Here is a 19,940-nt window from a genome sequence, read left to right as displayed (position 1 = left end):
ATGCACTTCTGCTCGGTCAGGTATTCATTTCGACGGTGACAGTCGGCACTTACCGCGTTAGACACACTGATGAAATATAAGAGCTTGTTTGTGTGTGTCGCAGTCCTTGGTTTTTCCCAGACTGCATTCTTTGTCTATTCTCTCCAAGCAATGTAAGTGACGGATAGTGCAAGGATCAAATATTGGTTATATTGCCGGCGGTGATGTTTGAAACTATAATGGAGTCTTTTTTTTTTTTTAGATTGAAAACCATGCGTAGCTGTAGGTGAATCTCAGTGGTCTTTGAAAAATAATCCCCACAAATAAATATTACAAGAATGCAGCCGACAGTGCTCTTGCTCGATAAATAATTTCGTGATCATTATAAGTGCAAACGAGAGAGGTCGGTCTTTAATGACAGAACTCAAACGTTGAACAGCAAAGGTGAAACAGATTTCATTACAGGGAGATGACTTCAGTTGTGAATGTTAAACAAATATGTCAGAGGTGGTTTGTGTCAGATGTTCACAATGCACTAAAAAATTTAGACTGTTTCATGTTATGATACTTTTTGAACTTCTTTTTAGCAAGACAGAACAAAAAACGGATCTCCAATGCCAGGGGGAGACAATTTTGGTCTTAGAGAGACTTTTCCTTCTTCACACACCTAATTGTAATGATCAGGGTCGTTCTCAAGCTTCTCCAGAATTTGCTGATGAGGTGAAATTCGGAATCAAGTGTGCTGCAGCAGGAAGACCTGGACAACTCAGAATAGATCATGACCAGAAAACGAGACCAATAGATTCATAACCCCAAAGAAGTCATTGGTAAACAAATTCAGGTTTCATTAAGATCTAAGGGACACCAAGACTTAAGGGCTGGGTTCAAGCTCGGGTCATGGCAACTTTGGCTGAGCTGTAACATAAGACTCGGGTGATTTGGCCCATTAGGCTTAAATACCTATGGGTCTTCATATCTGGGATGGGGCTTATCACCACTGCAAAGCAAATGTGCTCCCTTGAAGAGGCGAGGCTTAGAGGTGGAAGGCGCCAGAGAGAGAGAAGGAAGCAGTAGGGGAGGGATGAAAGAAAATGAAGGTAATGAGAGGCAGGGAAGGGAAATGGTTTACACAGCTCACCACAAATTGCAACAAGCGAGGAAGGACTGACTTGGTGCTCGGTACTGTTCACGACTCCCCGTTAAATGCAATCCACAGGTCAAGAAATGATCGATTGGGATAGATTCAGACCAAATGGAACGATTCAGTCCAGCGTTCTGGAATCCTCCTGGGCCTCATAACATCGTTCGTCTGTAAATGCCTTAGCTGCATGTTCTTCTAGGACCACCACATGAGGGAAGTTGGCCCTTGACAAATTAGGAAAATGTTTCAGAATTCTGGTAGTGTGTTTTGGTGTTGGTTAGTCTGTTGGTGGGATTGTGGATATTGTGAGAGCTGATTGGACTGCGGCACCGTAGCTTGGCTAGGTGGAGTCTGGTTTGCTAACGGGTTTTCCGATTGGTACTTTTCCAGTTCTCTCTTCCTCCTCATGGCCGATTGCAGCTGTTGTTTGATGACGGAGATTTGAGTCTCCAGTTCGGACAGCTCTTGCACTAGTGGAATGTGGCCCACACCCAGTCCAGGATCACAGTCCCCCGCACTCAAACCCAGACACTGTCCCGGAGTCATTCCCGGTGTGGCGCTCCCCTGCCCTCGCCCAAGTCCTTGGGAACACAAGCGGCCCAACAGGTTGGAGCGCCCGTTTGAGGCGGTCACAACGGGGAGATGTTTGCCCAATAGAGGAAGAGAATGGTGAAGCGGAATAGCCGAAGCTGGCGGGGAAGATGGACGCTCCAAGTCATTGTGCGCCTCGTTGGGAAGAACCCTACGCCTGTTACAGAGCGACGAATCGGCGGGATTCCACGTCGCCGACTGGTTGTTTCCTTCATTGCACCTGGAGATGCAGACAAAGACGGAAATGTAAGGTAGGATTTTTTTTTTTTTATCTTTGATAATGTGGTCCATGTCCTGATTCTTGGAAGCCTACAGCCAGAGATGCCTTGACTAATTATACAGATGACAAAACCACATTTTCACTTAGACCTGAAGTTAATATTATTAGATATTATAACATAACATAACATAACATAACATAACATAACATAACATAACATAAAAAGGACAAACCTGGAAGTATGTGTCCAAAGTGAGGAAATAAATGTGTAACATAACATAACATAACATAACATAACATAACATAACATAACATAACATAACATAACATAACATAACATAACATAACATAACATAACATAACATAACATAACATAACATAACATAACATAACATAACATAACATAACATAACATAACATATATTAAATCTAAATAGGTGCATCCATTGAAAACTAAAGATCCCAAAATAAATAAATCAAGTGGACTTTTAAAGCCCTGACAAGTTTTAAACCAGCACAGAAGGTTTTACCAGGCTTGACAGCCTTAAGTGTGATTGAGCTGAAACGTGAACCGGTTGAACATCTCCTGTGACTGAAGCTGCTGCAGCCTCTGACACAACAGTGACTCCTCTTCGTCTAAGTCACTTCCATCCTCGCCATTTGTGATGTTGATCCAAAATCAAGATGAATTGGGCCCGCTCAGCACTTTTTGCAACGTGCTATGGACTGCAATACGTGGATTTCTATTCATTTGCTTATGCGCACTTCTCTAAACTGGTGTTTCCGTTGAGTCAGCAGATTTATGATTGTATAGTGTTGTATAGTAAAACAAAAATCCTCATTGTGCTCTATGATTTAATATTCTATATAACAGGATGTATGGAGCCATAACCCCATGACAGCCTATAGTTCTATTCAGTATTCAAACAGCAATAATTAATTCAGTTTTACAAGTGCTCCGAGTCAGACAACTGCCAAAGTTTGTTTTTCACTTCTCTGTCCCACTTAGAGGACGCTATAAGCATTTTCCTTATGTCAGTTTCAAAAATAGCCGACATTCACATTGCCACATTGTCCAGTCCTACATTCACATGCTCATAATGTGCATAAATATTCATTTCCGACAATGTTCTTAAGTGTTACATATGTTTTTCCTGTCGGCAAGTTCTTCCTAATATTTTCTCGACAAAGGTTGTTAGCCGATAGCATTTAAAAGCTTTTAATTGGAGCAAAATACAGACTGCATTATACCCGCAACACACTGACAGGTTGACAGTTACAACTTGAATTGGAAGGGCACAGCGCAGAAGGGCCTGATAGAATGAATTGAACTCCACGGGCAGAGTAATCTATTCTCATTACTCAGACATTCCTCTTGATTTGGAGTGTCCTCTCTGCGTGTAGAGCTAAGCTAGGACAAATTTGAAACGGCATCACAGAAGCTTCTCTCTCTCACATAACAGAACTCTTACTCAGCAAAAAGCTCAATGGATACTTTAACCTCCTCTTGGAAGAATAAAGCTACGAGTGTAGGACACAAATCATCCTTATCTGATAATCTGCAGTCATAGTGACTCATGAGAAAAGCTGGAGTGGGTGCAGTGATGGTTTTCTAAAGAACTTGGTTGAGTTTTGACCGCCACAGAGGTGGTCTGAATTGCGGTACAATCAAGGCAAACAGCAATTTGTATTTGCAGATATTAAGGGATCTTTGGGTTATACCCAAATTAGCTAAAGAAATGGGTGTTACCTCTTCTCGGGCTTGGTGACAGTCTGCAGCTTGTCGTCGGCGAAGACGGAGTTGAGGGCTCGGTGTAATCTCTGGAGAGGAAGCAACATATCACTTATTTGGGCCTCAAACCAACTTTATGAGAAAGAGCTGAGTACCTGACTGGTATGCAACCAATATTTGAAGCGTGGCTCCTTGACCCTCGGAATCACCAGCTTGTACACGATGTGTTCGGCAATGGTGGTCACCAGAGATAAAGCCACGCCCACACACAGCATCACAAAGAGCCCGGAGAAATGTTTTATGCCCATTTGTAAGGTCTGTGGGGAGATATAGAGGAATACCAAAGTCGGTGTTGAAAGCAGAACGGTCAGAGTCATCTGAAATGAATTTTCTCGAGCATGAATGTGTCACCGCTCCCTAAGAGGCGTATCATGAGTGCGCAAGTAGCAATCAACAAATGTGATCTTGCACTTTTCTTAATGGAGCTCTTGCTACAGATACTGCCGAAGCACATCCCCAGCGTATGAATCTTTTTTACTGCCCCGTATGGCGTAGCTCTCAATACGGCTGCAGTGGCCGCATTATCAAGTGATGTGGGATGTAAATACATGATGGATTAAATTGGCCATCTTCCATATTGTGACTCAACTAAGATGGCTGTAATGACATTTCAGGTGAAGCCAATTACTTCCAAAGCTGGGGGGAAATTGGCCCAGTGCTGTCAACATCTTTGGCATCATGAGAAATTTGAAATATTTTTTACTGGGATACTACAGTGGGATATTCTTGAAATAAAGAGGAAGCTAGTTGAAGAGTCTTTTTTAACTTTACCGATTTTTTAATTGTAAGCAAACTCAGCCTGGTGCCTCAGTTCATTCAGGCTGCCTTGAAATAAAACAGGAAAAAAGTTAAACCAAAGTTAACATTCACAGACTGAACAAAAAGGGTTCAAGGATTGACCCTTGAGGGACTCCACACAATAGCCATTCAATCGCATTCAAAAGTTTTAATGCTAACAAAATACCTCCTTTCCTCTAAGCATGACAAGAACTATTTTAGGATTGTTCCATTTAACCCCACCCAAGTTTCCAACCTGTCTAACAGTATATGATATCAAATTCCGTACTGAGATCAATAAGTGACAATCGTTCAAAGCTATTCAAAGCTAGCGATGAATCAATTAGTAGTCAAGAGATTATTTTTAATATGCAGTCATTCCCTCATGTTGTCTGGAGTTGCCCGCTTCATGAAAGGCGATCTATCAATTTTGTTCCCGTTTTGTCGGACAAAAGTTTGCCAGCCATCCGATTGAATGATGGCTTTGAAAATGCTGAGCGTGTCTCAAACGTAGCAGCATGGTCAATATTTTACTGCCTGTGTCACATGAATCTCTTTGCTTATTCTGTCTTATGTTCACTTTGACAGAAACTTGTAACATTGCTGAAAATGATTGCAATGTCAAGGTAATCACAAGAGTTCATTTGCAATGAAACATGAGTAATGTTTAGTTGAATCATTTTTTTACAAGGCTTTCATTTGACAGTTTATACTACATATTTCGCCGCCCGCCGCTTGGTGCACCTCTGGCGTCATCCGTGATCTGCTTGCCGGGCCTCGGACGGATAAATCGCGTAAAATTGAATGGCATCGAGCTAAATGCCTGGAGTCATCATAGAACGGGGCACGGTGCAGGAAAATGAAATGAACCTGAAGCAACTTGAATGTCTGCAGCGACTGACACCCTCTCGAACAAATCTGCAGTGTGAAAAAGCTGACTTATTACAGTATTAAGGAGAAGTGGGCAAAATTTTACAGCTCAGATATGTATTTTTTTTTTAAATGATAATTCTTTCATTATTTCATCTATTGTTTTTATATTGATGTCCATGAATGTGCTTAGTCCTAAATAAATAATTAAATAAATGAATACATAAATAAATATAAAAAAAATAAAAATATATAAAAAATAAATAAATAAATACATAAATCAATTTAAAAAAAAATCAATATAGCACTATAAGCAACTACGGCATCTTCGTGAACAGAATTAAGTTACAAGTCCCGAAACCACATTTTTTAAAGACCTAATAAGGCTTGTACAACCCAATGTAAGCAAGGAGACACTTTACGAGATCCCAAATCACAGCCGGCAGTTAAAACGACTGACTTGTCGTGGACAACGGTACAAGATGGAGCTCAGAGGGCTGTTTGACTGCTAAGGACAAAGCAAAGTAATGGACGTCCAGCTTGGTTAGCAGCTGGAGGATTTCAAGAGGGCCGACTTTGAATTACAAGTTATTGCACACATGGTTGTTGAAATGACCTTGAATGGAAAGCATAGTGAGAGCACCTTTTTCTTGACGTGTTTTTAAGAGGTAGCCATTATTTGAGTATGAGCATGAATCTTCAAGTAGCCTTGACTTTTACACAAGTAGCCACACTTCTTTGTACTCGGACTCGACGCCATTATGTAAGGGGAAACGCTCGACGCATGCCACTCCGACGAGCTTGTGAGTTTTATTTTATTGTTGCCAAATTTAAAAGATTGAGTGCGATCACAAGTGACACACATTTACAGGCAGCGACGCCCAAATAAAAAGCTGACTCATTTCCCGGGTTCATTTATAGAGATTGTCGATTGTTTTTATCCTGACTACCTTTTTCCACTAAGTTTAATCGATTAATTGATAGATATACTTTACCGCAGCCATGAGGCAAATTAAAGAATCCAACAATTAGGAGAGAAACAAATGTTAAAGCCAACAGTTAATGATCTAGATAGCCATCCTGCATCTCCTAATTAAACATTAAATATGCATTAGGAAGATAAGCGGAAGTTGATTGTTTCAGTGAGTTGCTAGTTTTCGGACTTCATCGCATTAATAACAACATTAACTCGCGCTTATCAAAAAGAGCTCAGCAAAAAAAATTTGAAATTAAGAAAAGCAATTTAGGATTCTGCTTATCATTTCAGCAGGTCATGGTGCAACATAGACGTACAGTACCTAGAGGCACACAGAGGGACTCTCATCGATGCAAGTACGCCCAGTGAATATAAAGAACGCAAACCCAAATAAATAAACATGACATCGAGATCATCAGCGGGGATTAATTGAAACGCCGCCAAGGTGAAGGCGGCTCGCGTAATTACCTCAGTAACAGCAAAGCTGCGTTTCCCGCACGGCACCACCTTGTACCATTTGTCATGCAGCATGTCCATGAATCCGTCCGACTTGTACTGACTAACAAGCTCGGAGAAGTTGGAGGTGAGCGGAGAGTTCTGAGGCAGACCGATCCCGTATCCTGTCAGTGGGCACACAATCAAAAACAAAATCATCCATTTGTGTGGCAGCATTTCTATTGATTTCACTCTTTATATCAGACAAGTTTTCATTCAGGTCGGAGGTGTCTACGTTGATGACCGTCTTTTTCGAAACTTTCTGCTTTCCCTTGGCACCCAACAGGGTCAATAACGGGAAATTCTAAAAGTACTAAACTTACCACTTGATAATGTAAATAGACCTGGAGGCTGCATTAAGTAATTAAAAGCAGCGATGGTAGGTTGGACTATCGAGGACTGTAATGGACGTTAAAAACCGCAGGGACGTTTTCACTGTGGGTGGAACGAGGCTTTCTAAATGGGCCTGAGATTATCAGGGGACTACGTGAACTGTAAGCTTTTGAAAAGCCACAAGATAAACACTGTTAAATGATGTCTGGTCGGAAAAGTTGATGGACGGAAACTGATCATAGCAGGAGGAAGAAAAAACGATTTTTATGTTCGTTTACCTTCTATCGCAAACGGTTTGCCAACAGTCAGAGTCTTGCAGTCTGCGTCGATTGAGACCTCGTAGTCCAGCAGAGCTTTGTCCATGATGAAGGCGTCCAGTTTCTGGGGATCGGCCCTAAAAGAAAAATACATCGTTTTTCACTGTGTCGTCTTGCGGTTGGATCCAGATGATTTTAGTTCTCGGACTAAAATGGACTCATTTCAAAACTGTCTCCCAAATATAAACATGTTAGTACGATCTTTTGAACCCACCACCAAAACATCAGCCCGTTACCGACACACATCGTCATTTCTGTAGAGTGGCTTCATCGAGCACTTCTATTCACGCTCCATCTCTGAGATTGATTGCTAAAACGTCTTTGCATCTCGATGCTTGCAGGCGGGTTAATAAGAAAAACCTGTGCTTGAAATTGCATTGTTTCGAATTCATCAGCGACGAGTTGAGCCGTGGAAATCTGGATCCTGATGGAGGTGGTAATAGCAAAGACGAAGCAACCCTGCAATATTCTTATTATATTATCACGTGACTGACAAAAAACGACAAATTTCAGGCGTGTATCCTTAAGATACGCATTTCCGACTGCTGAGCTGTAATTTCCTAAGGTCGACATTTTCCTTGAACCTTATAATCAGCATTTTAGAGACTCAGTTGAGGAAAAAAAAAAATGTTTCATCTATTTAAATTGTGTTCTCTCCAAGCTCTGTTTGTATCCAAGCGGCTGTTTCTCACTTTATTTTTTTGCTTTGCTCAGTGGGGACACCGGTGGAATGTCGAAGCAGCTTAGGATGACAGCGATGGTGGTGAAAAAGAAGAAGATAGGAGCTGAATGTGAAGTGAAGGCAGACTCGCAGTAAGAAAAATGACAGCAGTGTTATTTTTTTTCCTTCTTTTCATTCCCATTCATTTGACATTTGTGTGATATTTCCAGAGACAATAAACCCTTGGTGGATCATGAATGTGCAAATATTTGTATACACATGCATGAGTATGCAGAAAAAATGGAATTACTTGAGATTGTGTATGCCGTCCGGCGTTGCCGGGACGTTGTATCGCCGCATGTACTCGTGCATCTCGGGAAAACTCTTTCTGACGTAGTCCTCGGCGCTGCTTTCCCTCACCGTAGCGAATCGGAATCCCTGAGAGGGATGGTGCAACTGCAGGAAAGATAGCAAGGGCATTTAAGCTTTAATAATATCAACCCTACCACCTTACTTCAATCTCCTATTGATTTTCTACAGTTACGCAACAATTTCCGCATTCGAGTACCTGCATTTAGCAGTGAAAGGTAAATACATCCAAAAGAAACTCAAAAGGTTTTTTTTTGTATTACCCTATCAAATAGAGTCTAAGAGATATGTTTTTTTTTGATCACGTGATCAGAATCTCGTTGTCTGCCATGATGGCGGTTGAGGATGTTTCGAATAATAAAATATTTTTTTATACTCAGTACCAGGTTATATGGCGTATTCAAACATTATATAACTTTGATTTGACATCCATACAAAAGCCGCACCTGATTATAAGGTTGATTTTTGTGAAATTTTAGAAAATTCGAATCGTCTTTATAATCGGAAATATACGGGCAATGCATTTTTTTTAAAGACTTATCCTGGTACATTCGCACTGTCTGAGTTGAGAATGAGGCCATGCTGACTGCATGAACACCCCCGCTGACAAGTCAGTCAACTCGTCTGTCAGTTTTTGTGTCGAATACCTTTGGGTCATGGATCCCTGACAGCTGCTCATAGGTCTTCTCACCAACCATGACCGCCGCCAAATTAGCAGTGTAGGTGGACAGGCAGAAGAGACAAAAAATGGCCCACAGGTTCATCAGCAGACGGCCCGTCCAACACTTTGGAGGCTTGATGGCAACGGTTCTCCCAAAAAGTATGGCGTAGCACACGTTCAGAGCCGAGGAGAAGGAAAAGACACGGTCTCGGTTGCGTCCCCTTGGCGTCATACCAAATGGGCTGTGCCACTCGTATAAGGTGAGGAAGATGGCGGTGACGTGGAGCGAGACAAAGATCCCGAGCCACATTGACCAATGGAGAGGCCACATGAAGGCTCCGATAGGTGCCGCGGTGTCACGGGTACGAACCTAAACACAAATTCGGAACAAGGTTAAGGTAAGGTCAATGATAATAGCAATACAAAAATGAGAGCAATCAAAAACTGACCAGAATTCCCAGGCTGGTGGAGAAGAAGGGCGAGGTGAAGTCAATGACTTGGCTTCTTGCTGAATTAATGCTAAAAGATGTCACAGCTAGGTGAGCAGCACCGCTAAGCAGGTCACCAACTAATCCCGTCCAGCGTCCATTCTTAAAGCCTCCGTATTTCCCATCTCCAACAATGTAGAGGTCAAAGGTGAATCCCATGTCCTCTGCTAGCTTCTCCAGCAAGTCAATGCAGTAACCATAGCAACATTTCTTCGCATCTGTAGGGACAGATCCATTTGGTCCTGCAAGATTTTGGAAAAAACTCTGTAAAACCGATGAGTCATTGGTGAGCGGGTCGAGGCACAACTGGCCGGCGGGACACATCCCGTCTCCATCTACATCCCGGGTGAACACAAACGGGTGCTCCACCAGCGTCACCACCCGTAAATGCAGCCTGGTGGGTCTGCGCCAGTCGCCTCCCCCTCCGGAACCCTGTCGGCTCGTCCAGGCCCCGTGGTCCATCAGAACCTTCCCCCTACGCCAACGTCCGAGTCTCGTCCAGGTTGGCTGGCCGAGGGGGTCCAGCTGGAGGGACCAGATGTAGTGATGGGCTTCTGAGATGACATTTTGGCTCTGACGCTCTCTGGATATAAAGCCACTCTGGCCCTCAAAGGATGTGTTGGAAAGAAATCTGAAGGGGACCAAACAGAAGCATGACTCAATAACCGTTCAATGATGGAACCACAAAACTCCCTCAACCAATAAGTCATCTCCACGTGATGGTCAACAGCTTTCTCGAAAATAGAAAGCTGTCAGCAACATCAGCGACAGACACGAGCCAATTTCACACCGACTTCCCAATAAATTGCTGCTTCAGACGTAACAGAAGAGCCAGGAATTATTTGGCCGGCTGTTTCAGACAGTGGCCACCCAAGCGAGACGTCGCCTCGGCCAAAGTATGCAACGCTCGGCTTGTCGTGAGATAACTAGATGGATGGCGACACTAACACACCGTCGTTGTTTTGCTTTCAACGCCAGGGAGCGGCCGAAGGAAATATTGTCATAGATGAAAATCTCCGTTCTCTGTTTATCCACCTGCGTTAAGACCCCCCCTCCCATCTCATATTGGTAGCATCCACACAGGACAGTGAGCAGATCAGAAGGCCTCTTATCTGTGTTTACCTTAAACACATCATTTGGCGGACATCTGTCAAGTCATTGCAGAGGTGTAAAATCAATCCACTCATAAGGACAACATGAAAAGGTCATAAATGAACGATGATGTGTTTAAGGTCAGAGAATGTTGGTTAGTTGGAGTTCAAATATTCTTTACGTTTTAATTTGTATGTGTTATGATGAAGAAAAATAAACTGTTGATGGGATTGATTCGGTTACGGGTTATATCAGTCTGACTATTCATAATATACTAATATATTAATATATATAGATGTTTGTCGGACTATAAGGTGTACTATAGATTATAAGGTGCGGGATAAATTAATGGAAATATATGGAAATGTCCAAATATTTATAAGCCATCAAGCTTTATTTCATTTCAATTCATCATCGCTAGATAAAGTGTGCATCTGATTTTTGAGAAGATGAAAAGATTTTAAGTGTGCCTTATAATCCGGAAATACGGTCCTGTACGTTATTTTCATTTTATGAAGTATTTTGTATTTAATACAGAGCTGTGGTTGACAAATTGAATTCGACCCAGAAGAAATACAATTCTGTTGAGTTTCAACTGTCATATCTGCTTAAATATCATTGCATAATGTCAAAGAGTCGTTTTTCCGGTGATTGTTCCGCCACCGTTTTTTTTAGCCCAAATAAAAATGCCCGCGACAGAGATGAGGTGTTCATTTTGTTGACTTGAGTATTTGCGTGTGAAAGTGAGTGTTACAACAGAGGACAGAGCATGGCCCCATGATCACGCCATGCCTCGCAGTGAGCTATGCTACTGGCTGTCCGAGATTGTCCGGAACCAGAACAGACACGCACGCTAACACACACCCGCAGTCATGTTTTCCATCACACCCGCGGAAATCTCGATGAAGTCAATACCTCGCTTGTCCAGACCCAAAACTTGACCACACAATGGCCACCCAAAGATTTAAACTAAACTTGATATCACGACGGTGACTCCTTGCAGACTATGAGAAGAGAAAGGAGCTGAGTTGGTAGACTTTTCTTGTGATGCACAGTCACGATTTTAGAAGACGGCCTCTCGCGGTTGTCTCTTTCATCTCGGACGCCCGCCGTGATTTTGTTGTCTCACACAAGTCCAACAACGCAATGTGACATTCAACAAGAAAAATGGCTCCAACTATCAAGAGTCTTGCTGACAAGTGTGATGAATGTCCAAGCTGATTTTCTTTTGTAGAACCTGATGGGCCACTCGTTCTCATGCATCATCTACTGAGGAGTGGTTATCGGTTACGGAGAGAGAGAGAGACTAGTTCGTCCAATACGACCAATAAAACATTTTTTTTCAATTTCAGTCAATTTATGTTCAGATTTTTGCTATTCAAAGTCTACTCTGAATTCTCTAGAAATAATGGAGGTCCACTGTGTAGTTTTGAGTTGTAATATCACCGTCCACCTCTAGATGGCAGACATTGTTAGTTCATACGTACCTATGAGGCCCATTTGAGCAAAATTCAGACAATTTTAAGTCTCAATGATTAATTGGCTACAAAAAATATCATCGATTAATTTGATTAGTTGTCAATTAATCGATTAATCATCACTCGGATTGTGATCACACAATTTCCCTGCTTAACATTACGTGGCATTATTAAGATTCCTGATCCTGGTAATTCTCATGATAGTTGCTCATAATCAAATCCAAACATTTGGTGGTGTTCCACGTCATAAATCTGATTTATTTGGTGTGTAAACGCTCTGCTCAAGGAATTTTAGTGCAAATATATTCTTCTGCTTCATTTCACTCATTTGCATGGAAGCTAGTTTTATCGCTGAGGGATGCTTCGCCCTTTAAACGCAACTTAAAAGTTCACAAGTAATAATAAAGTGTAACTTTATTTTCAGGGTCGTCGGAATCAACGCGACACATAAAAATGAAGTTTTTATTATTTCCTGTGTGATTCACAAATGGAGGACTGATGGCATTTGAAGCGGAGAATCCAAGCTGGTATTTTAAGATGGAGAATGACAGCGGGGTGAATCAAATCTGTTTCTCACCATCACGACCTCATTGCCTGCCATGTCAGCTCTGTGTTCTTGATGCCAGAAGATACGCCAGAAAAGAAGCGCAGCTGTTTTTATGGAGGCTTTAAAACAATCTCACACGCCCGGAGCAAAACGTAAAGTGTTTGACTTACACAGTACAACCCACGGAGGGAACATTTATCACGTAGGATTTTTTTTTTTTGGGTAACCGAGCTAGCTTGGCACATTAAGAGCATGAAGCACTCCTCTGATTAGTGATCTCATCTGCAATTTGTGCAAACACACTCAAAATCTTTCTGGGCACTTGACAAGACATTATCATCAATTATGAAAATTTGCAAAGCTCTGACAAAAATATACAAGAGAGCCAGTGCACATGGCTGGCTTAAAATCATTGACATTTGCTTGGTCGTAAATGGCATTGACTTTGTAATGATGCGCACATTTAAGCTATTAATGGCAAATGACAAGCTTTGCATTTTTGCAGGTTGTTTGGACCTGAACGTTAAGTTTGTTTGGTTTAAAAAGTTCAGGATAACCCAAAATATGGGATACTAAATTTAAAACAATTTAAGACTTGGAGCGCGAGAATGTAAGTCTTTGCCTTCGCTGCTGCCAGTATCCCTATTTTCCCTCATCATAATACAAAGTGATGTGCCTTGAAGGAATCTTCCCACAGGAGCGAGTGAATTAACATCCAATGATGCAGCACTTGGTGCTCAGCCATCAGATCAGAGAGGTAAATAGAAAGGAGTATAAAGTGGCATCTCTTTGAGGACTTTATAACACTTCCTGCTCTAAGCCTATAAAGGCAAACCAAAAGTAATGTCAGGACAAACAAAAAATAAAACCTAACCTCAACAATGTTAAATTGCCAAACTTAGTTTGTTGATTATTTCAAAGATTTGCCACTTATATTTACTTTCCTTTTTCTACTCTTGTTTCAAGCATACGTATTCAAGGTGTCTTCAACATCTCGAATGTCAAAACACAATTTGTACGACACGTTCTCCGTCACGGGGTGGCAATAGCTCATCTTTGAGGAAGGCTGTAATCCCGGACGGGGTTCTCCTCAACCCGCTTGTCTTTGTCTACTGATACATGTAATTCCAAGAGCGACTACTCAATAATTCATAAGATGCTCCAACCAGAGTAATCTTAATACAAGCCTAATTCCCTAGTCTTTCTTCCTTGAGATGCTGATTCAGTTATTTTAAGGTAAATCTCAGCAGGAAAAGGCACACTGGAATTGTAATGCAGCGGCTTGTTCACTTCACCTTCTCATCAAAGCACTACTAGCAGAAGTGTCATCAATTCAGTCTTGGTTGCCTAAAAGAAAAAAAAAATGCTGCAAGATAATGGAAAGTCTTTAAGAGCGGTCAAATGGTTTGCTAACTACCTTAGTGACTACCAAAACGGTTCAAGATGATGGTATTACTGCATCCCACCTGTCAATTTATTATGGTGTCCCCCAAGGGTCTATACTAAGTACCATTGTATTTACTATTGAAATAAATGTCTATCAGGGGACAAAAATAATATCACGGTCTTCTTACCTTGTCAAGTATTCCCCTGAGCTTCCATTTCTCGGCTGTACATCCATACAATTTGTAGTTCCGGGAATGAGCGCCAGGGCGGGATTCTCTTGGGCTGCACTTCCGATAGCCCGTGCCACCAGTTCCAACGAGTCTTGGACGTACTTATCCAGTGAAGGTGGCGCCATGATCCCGTGTGCCAATAGTCCAAGGGGTAATCCTTCTGTTCTCAACTCAGCCACATTCTGGCCGTCCCCTAAGATCCAGTGGAATTCCGGAAGCGTCATCCGAGTGGCCGTCGCCCACAGTCGACGAACCTCCCGAATCTCGCAGCCGAAGGTCACCACTCCGACTGTGGTCGAAGGCTCTCTCAGGGCCTCCAACTGCCGCATGAGAGCTTGCTGCTGCTCCGTTTTAGCGTTGGAAGCCGAAGCAGATGAAGACAAATGATGGGAAAATGTCGATGACAACTCCATTCCTGTTGAGACACTTAATGCGCCTCCTGAGTTAGATAAAGATGATGACGGCAGTGCGGAAGTTGAAGATGTCAGGTTGACAAGTGCGCCCAGGTGGAAACGGGTGTTATTTTTGATGAGGAAAATAAATTCACTTATGTCCCATTCCTGGCAGAGCAACACGCTTATGTCCCACCAGCCATTCATCATCAAAAGCGAGTAGAGGAGATGAGGTGCCGGGGCCTCCGCTGATCGCATTGCCATTTGGAAATGAAGATGATTCTGATGAAAGAGGAGATTAATTAGCAAGTGTAAGAAAATAATTAAAAACATACACAGAAATGTGTCATGTAATGTAAATGTGAGATGACAAAAAGGAGGGTTCAAAACACGTGTTGTTTTACCCCCAACCACTAAGGGGCGGTCTGTTTATTTTTACTCAGGTGTGGGCGGGGCCAGAAGGCTATAAAGGTGGCCAGGTGTGACTGGTCAGCAGCGCAAACAAATGACAAAGGTGGAAGTTACTGCCGAAACTGCCGAAACTACCGAAAAAGTTTTAAGGTAGGACCTACATTTTTTGTCTGAACAAAAGAAAACAAAATGTTTGTTGGGGATTTTGTTGGTTCCTGGTTATAAAATACAAGTTGGTTTCCTTCAATGGAAAGACAATTGTGTTGGTTCAGTCAAAATTTAAACACTTACCACAATTGTAGCAAACAAAGTAGTGTTGGACATGTCCCCAGATGTTTTTAGACATTTCATTTATGGAAATTTCTGAAAATAGACTTCTTCAAGTCTTTTTAAGAGATTTGGAAAATAGTTGGAATGATAAGGAAGGAATGGAAACGATAAAATTACGATAATATCAGTGATAAACAAATGAAAATGAGGCAGATAACATTTTTTGAAGGGGTCATTTGGATTTCAGAGAGGGCAAGAGAGACATTGGGGAGCACTGCGAGAAACAAAATGAAACGTAATTAGACGGAGGGGGAAATTCGGATAGCGACTGGGGAACGTTACAGTACGGGAAATGGGATAGCAGGCGATGGCTTGAAGATAAGGCCTCGAAAACAGATGTAGTGAAGTGGAAGAGGAAATAAAAAATGGGTTATGAATCCAGCACTGGAATTACTTTGCCGCTTTGAATTCAATTTGTTCCTTGAGACCAGACACAGAGGTGAAGAGAATGGTTTTTCAACCTTCACTTACCTGCTTCCATGAATATCATTACTCACATCACAAGTTATACTACATGTGTTTATGCCAAAGCAAAAGACGAAAAAAACATGAAATATAGCCAATATTCGTCACATACTTTACATCTTCCAATCGTCCATTAAAAAAAACATGATAAATGAGAAACTTATTTTAAGAAATGGCGGTCAAATCGCTTTTCAGATATTTTTTTGTAAGGTCCACAAAGTGATCTGTATTATGTCTCGTATATATTTTTTATTTAAATTTTTTTTGCTTAATTTATTTTCAAGCTGCCAAAATGAAAAAAAAAATCCACTTGATATCCTAAAGTTTTTTTCCATCTTCCTACTCCTATTCATGCGCGAGAAACTGAGAGGAATATCTTGCGACGCACGCATAAAATTATTTCTTAACATTTACTCGCAACCGACATACCTCGGTGTTAATCGACTTTACACAACCTGTGAAACCAAAATCTATCAGAGCCACCAAAAGCTTTTAATCACATTAGTCACTTCATATGCGCGTAATAATTTTTCATTTGCTTTCTAAACTGTGCCAATATAAGCATCGGTTAAAGCCAATTAAAAAAGCTGTTTCCTGATTGGAATATAAATAAATGCCACTTCATATTGACTCCAACCGCCAAAATCTGCACGTCCCAATTCCGTTCTCATTGTACTGTGAGCGCCTAAATCTGTTGATGTCATGAAAATAAGATGAAGGGGGGGGGGGGGGGGGGCGAAGAAAAGCTCTGCAGTGCGGCTACCTGTTAACATCTTTGTACGAGATCCCAACTGTGTGCCAGAATCATTCATTCATCTGTTTGTTCACCATCAAGCCGGCTATCCATTAATTTGCTTCCAAATGCTACCTGTCTATCCACTGTCTAATCATCATCCAGTTATTATACATATTTCCAGTTCCCACCATTGATCCTTTTCACTTCTACCATCCATCCATCCTCCATACACTGGCATCTTTCATTTATTCACAGTTGACAAATGACTCAGTGGATAGATGGACCCCAAGGAAGATCAACGGATGACTGGACGAATGAATTTATTACTGGATGAAAGGCGATGGGACAGATGAATCAGAGGATACAGTAAATGGAGGTTTGACTTGATTGGCTACTGGATGGATGGACGGGATACATGCAAAGGTTAGATTACTCGATGGATGAATGGACAACCCAAGTAGCTAAGATTTACCCATATGTTGACATCCATCCATCCATCCATCCATCCATCCATCCATCCATCCATCCATCCATCCATCCATCCAAGCGCTCACCATCTAGACTTTCTCGTCTAAGGTGCAGAAATGGGAAAGAGACAAAAACACACACACTCTTTTGTGTCTGAAAGTGGCAATTGTTCCAGAAGCCTTCATCCCCACTGCATGTGTGTGTACGCGTGTGTCAGTGTGCACGTTTTATTTTGAGCTGTGTGCACGGAATATCAAAAACTCCCCCGGTGATGAGCAATGACTCTCCTGTCAGTGCAATCTAAGAGTGTGCATTTACCCGCAATAAATCAATTTAGTTTATGTGTCTAAGTGAGGATGCCAGATAAAGACACTGCACAGTATAGATTTAATGTTCAACTCATTTCATTTTTTAAGTGAAAACCTGACATAAAGTTTGCTTGCGAGTTCATTAAAATGACTAAACGTTTTTTTGAAAACACCAGCGAGGATGCTAACAAATTTCTTATACGGCTGAGATAAAAGATTTCTTTCTGCAACCGATTACTCAATGACCATAAAACCTGCATTATCGATCCAAGGTACACAAATTAACTAATTGTTTCAGCCTTTAAACATAACCATGAGAGGTAACAGGTAAGAGATCAATAGTGTGGATGAAAGCCCATCCCGAAGCGACCTCGTCGTGTGGATTCATCTTCCACTGACTTGGCAGCGTTATAATATTGAAATCAATGGCTGGCAGGTGATCACCTTCGATCATTTATGGAAACGGAATCACCCCCACCACACCCCCGCCCCCTCCTATCGTGCCGCTTGTTACCTGCTACCATGGACAGCTCCCTCGCTTCTGTTGCCATTTTGGATTGACGTGCGTGTTTTCGGAAGCAAACACAAAGATAAAATGCAAACTATATTCCACGAAGGACTAAATTGAAACCCTCAAATTGTGAAGCGGATATGCTAACCACGTGCCACATTATAGTTTTACACCACCAATTGTAAAAAAATGGATTCTGTTACAGATATGTATCAAACTGGATTATCAAGAAGCATATTAAATTGTGCAACAGTCTATTTGATGATGTAAATGTGATGGAATGTGAAATCTTTCTTCAATTTATCTTGCACAAGCATTTAAAAATAAAACCCAACTTCTGTTTCTTATTATTACCTCACTTTGTCGCTTAAACTCTCTCGGAAGCACGCTGACAACAGGCACCCGAAGCGCTTGAGATACAAACTCCAACTTAACAAACTCGTCACGGTTCCGAGGGAAGGACACCACGGCGGAGATCCCCTGCACGACCACCGTGTGACACACGCTCTCCACAAAGGACAGCGGGTCCTCATCCTCGGGGCTTCCCGGCGACGAGAAAGAAAAGGCTGGAAGCTCTCCGAGTCCCGAGCCCACCGCCATGACGAGCTCCAGTGACAAATTAAAGGGAAGAATCCCGGCTCGGTTCACAGCCTCCACCGCGAGCAGGATCGACTCTCTGGGTGCGAATAAACGATCATCCCACGATGGGTTCTCTTCCCGTTGCCGTGCGTGGATTTTACCCCGATTCCCACCTCGTGGAATGGGAGCGGAACTTCTACTCCGGAGGCTTCTGAACTCGGCACTTTTGGAAAGCTGTTTGTCCACATGCGCTCGCCCATTTCTGGTCTCCGATGGACCGCCCGCGGTATTCCAGATATCGGAAGTGTTGGTGTCGGGGAGTAAGCGAGGATGCACATGCAGAACTCCCACCCGAACCGTGTGGCCGATGCGCTTTAGAACCTGACAGGGCTGCGGGTGCGCGTAAGAGCACAACGGGAAAAAGACAATTGCGCACATCAGTAAACACACTGAGGAGCTTGGGCCATTCACCAACATCATCATCAGCCCCATCTTCAACGTCCCCAAACCATAACCGGATCCCCACAGATCGGCCCAATGCGGGGGCCGCTCCTTTGGTGCCCCTCCCGGGCCCCACGGCGTGGCCCTCGTGACGCGCTCAAATCAACCGCAGCCCCGAATCCGGCTTCGCTTCCACGTCCAGATGCCGGTCCAGCTCCCGGCAAAGTTGCGCGTTCCTCCACAGACTCGAACAACAGGCAGGAGCCGCGCGCAGGCAAGTAAATATCCCCCAAAGTGCCGTTTTTCATCTCAACAGATTGCCATCATTCAAGCCTAACGCGAGGGAACAGGTTGTGCCATTAAATGACATCTTCACGTATTGGACGCGAGGAAAGAGAAAAAAGAGGACGATATGAAGACAAAAAATGTCCACTGCGCATTAATAAACATATTCCAAAAGAGTGGAAGCCCCTTTTTGGCTTGTTGGCACAGAATGAAAAATAGCCCATTTTAATCCAAAGCGCAGGCGCTTCAATAACCTCACCAGGTATTAGAAAAGATGGACATTAAAAAAAAAAAAAGACATTTCCCACTTTGCTGAGCGTGTGTTGACAGGTTCGAGTCCACGTCAAATACTGCCACCGCTGCCGGCACGAGAGCGCAGTGGGTTGGCTCTCATTGCGAGGAGGTTTAACCCTCTACTGGCTTTACCCCCACATTCCACACTTGTGTCGGAGAAGAGCCGAAAATGAGACAAAAGTATTGGGACGCGCGGTCATGACGCATACAGTCAATTGCGTTCTTGCGCTATTCAGTGAAAAACGTTTGTCCATTGTTTTGTCATTATGATTTCCGTGTTTTTATTTTAGAATGTGATTGTCTAATTTATCAGGATA

General features: G+C 42.5%; 1 protein-coding gene across 1 annotated transcript; it reads right to left on the bottom strand.

Annotated features, from left to right (window-relative positions):
* Positions 1-361: 361 nt before the first annotated feature.
* On the bottom strand, positions 362-19,694 carry grin3a (glutamate receptor, ionotropic, N-methyl-D-aspartate 3A). The gene is made up of 10 exons (XM_061293962.1): positions 18,379-19,694; positions 14,362-15,077; positions 9,632-10,301; positions 9,169-9,552; positions 8,463-8,608; positions 7,453-7,568; positions 6,815-6,966; positions 3,819-3,980; positions 3,682-3,752; positions 362-1,931 (listed from the first exon to the last, which is right to left on the bottom strand). Exons 1-10 carry the CDS (start codon positions 19,093-19,095, stop codon positions 1,367-1,369), a joined length of 3,699 nt encoding a protein of 1,232 aa, XP_061149946.1. The 5' UTR covers positions 19,096-19,694; the 3' UTR covers positions 362-1,366.
* Between the last annotated feature and the right edge of the window lie 246 nt (positions 19,695-19,940).

This window comes from Syngnathus typhle, linkage group LG12, assembly GCF_033458585.1.
Source record: "Syngnathus typhle isolate RoL2023-S1 ecotype Sweden linkage group LG12, RoL_Styp_1.0, whole genome shotgun sequence".
In the NCBI taxonomy this organism is placed as follows: Eukaryota; Metazoa; Chordata; class Actinopteri; order Syngnathiformes; family Syngnathidae; genus Syngnathus; species Syngnathus typhle.
This window is presented reverse-complemented; position numbering and strand designations above follow the sequence as displayed.

Excerpts from the sequence above, each read along its gene's own strand:
- grin3a (XM_061293962.1), bottom strand. The coding sequence starts at position 19,095 with ATGGGGCTGATGATGATGTTGGTGAATGGCCCAAGCTCCTCAGTGTGT. Across the intron at positions 9,553-9,631 it reads CCACCAGCCTGGGAATTCTG|GTTCGTACCCGTGACACCGC; the intron begins GTCAGTTTTTGA and ends ATTTGTGTTTAG. Across the intron at positions 8,609-9,168 it reads CAGGGATCCATGACCCAAAG|TTGCACCATCCCTCTCAGGG; the intron begins GTATTCGACACA and ends TCTTTCCTGCAG.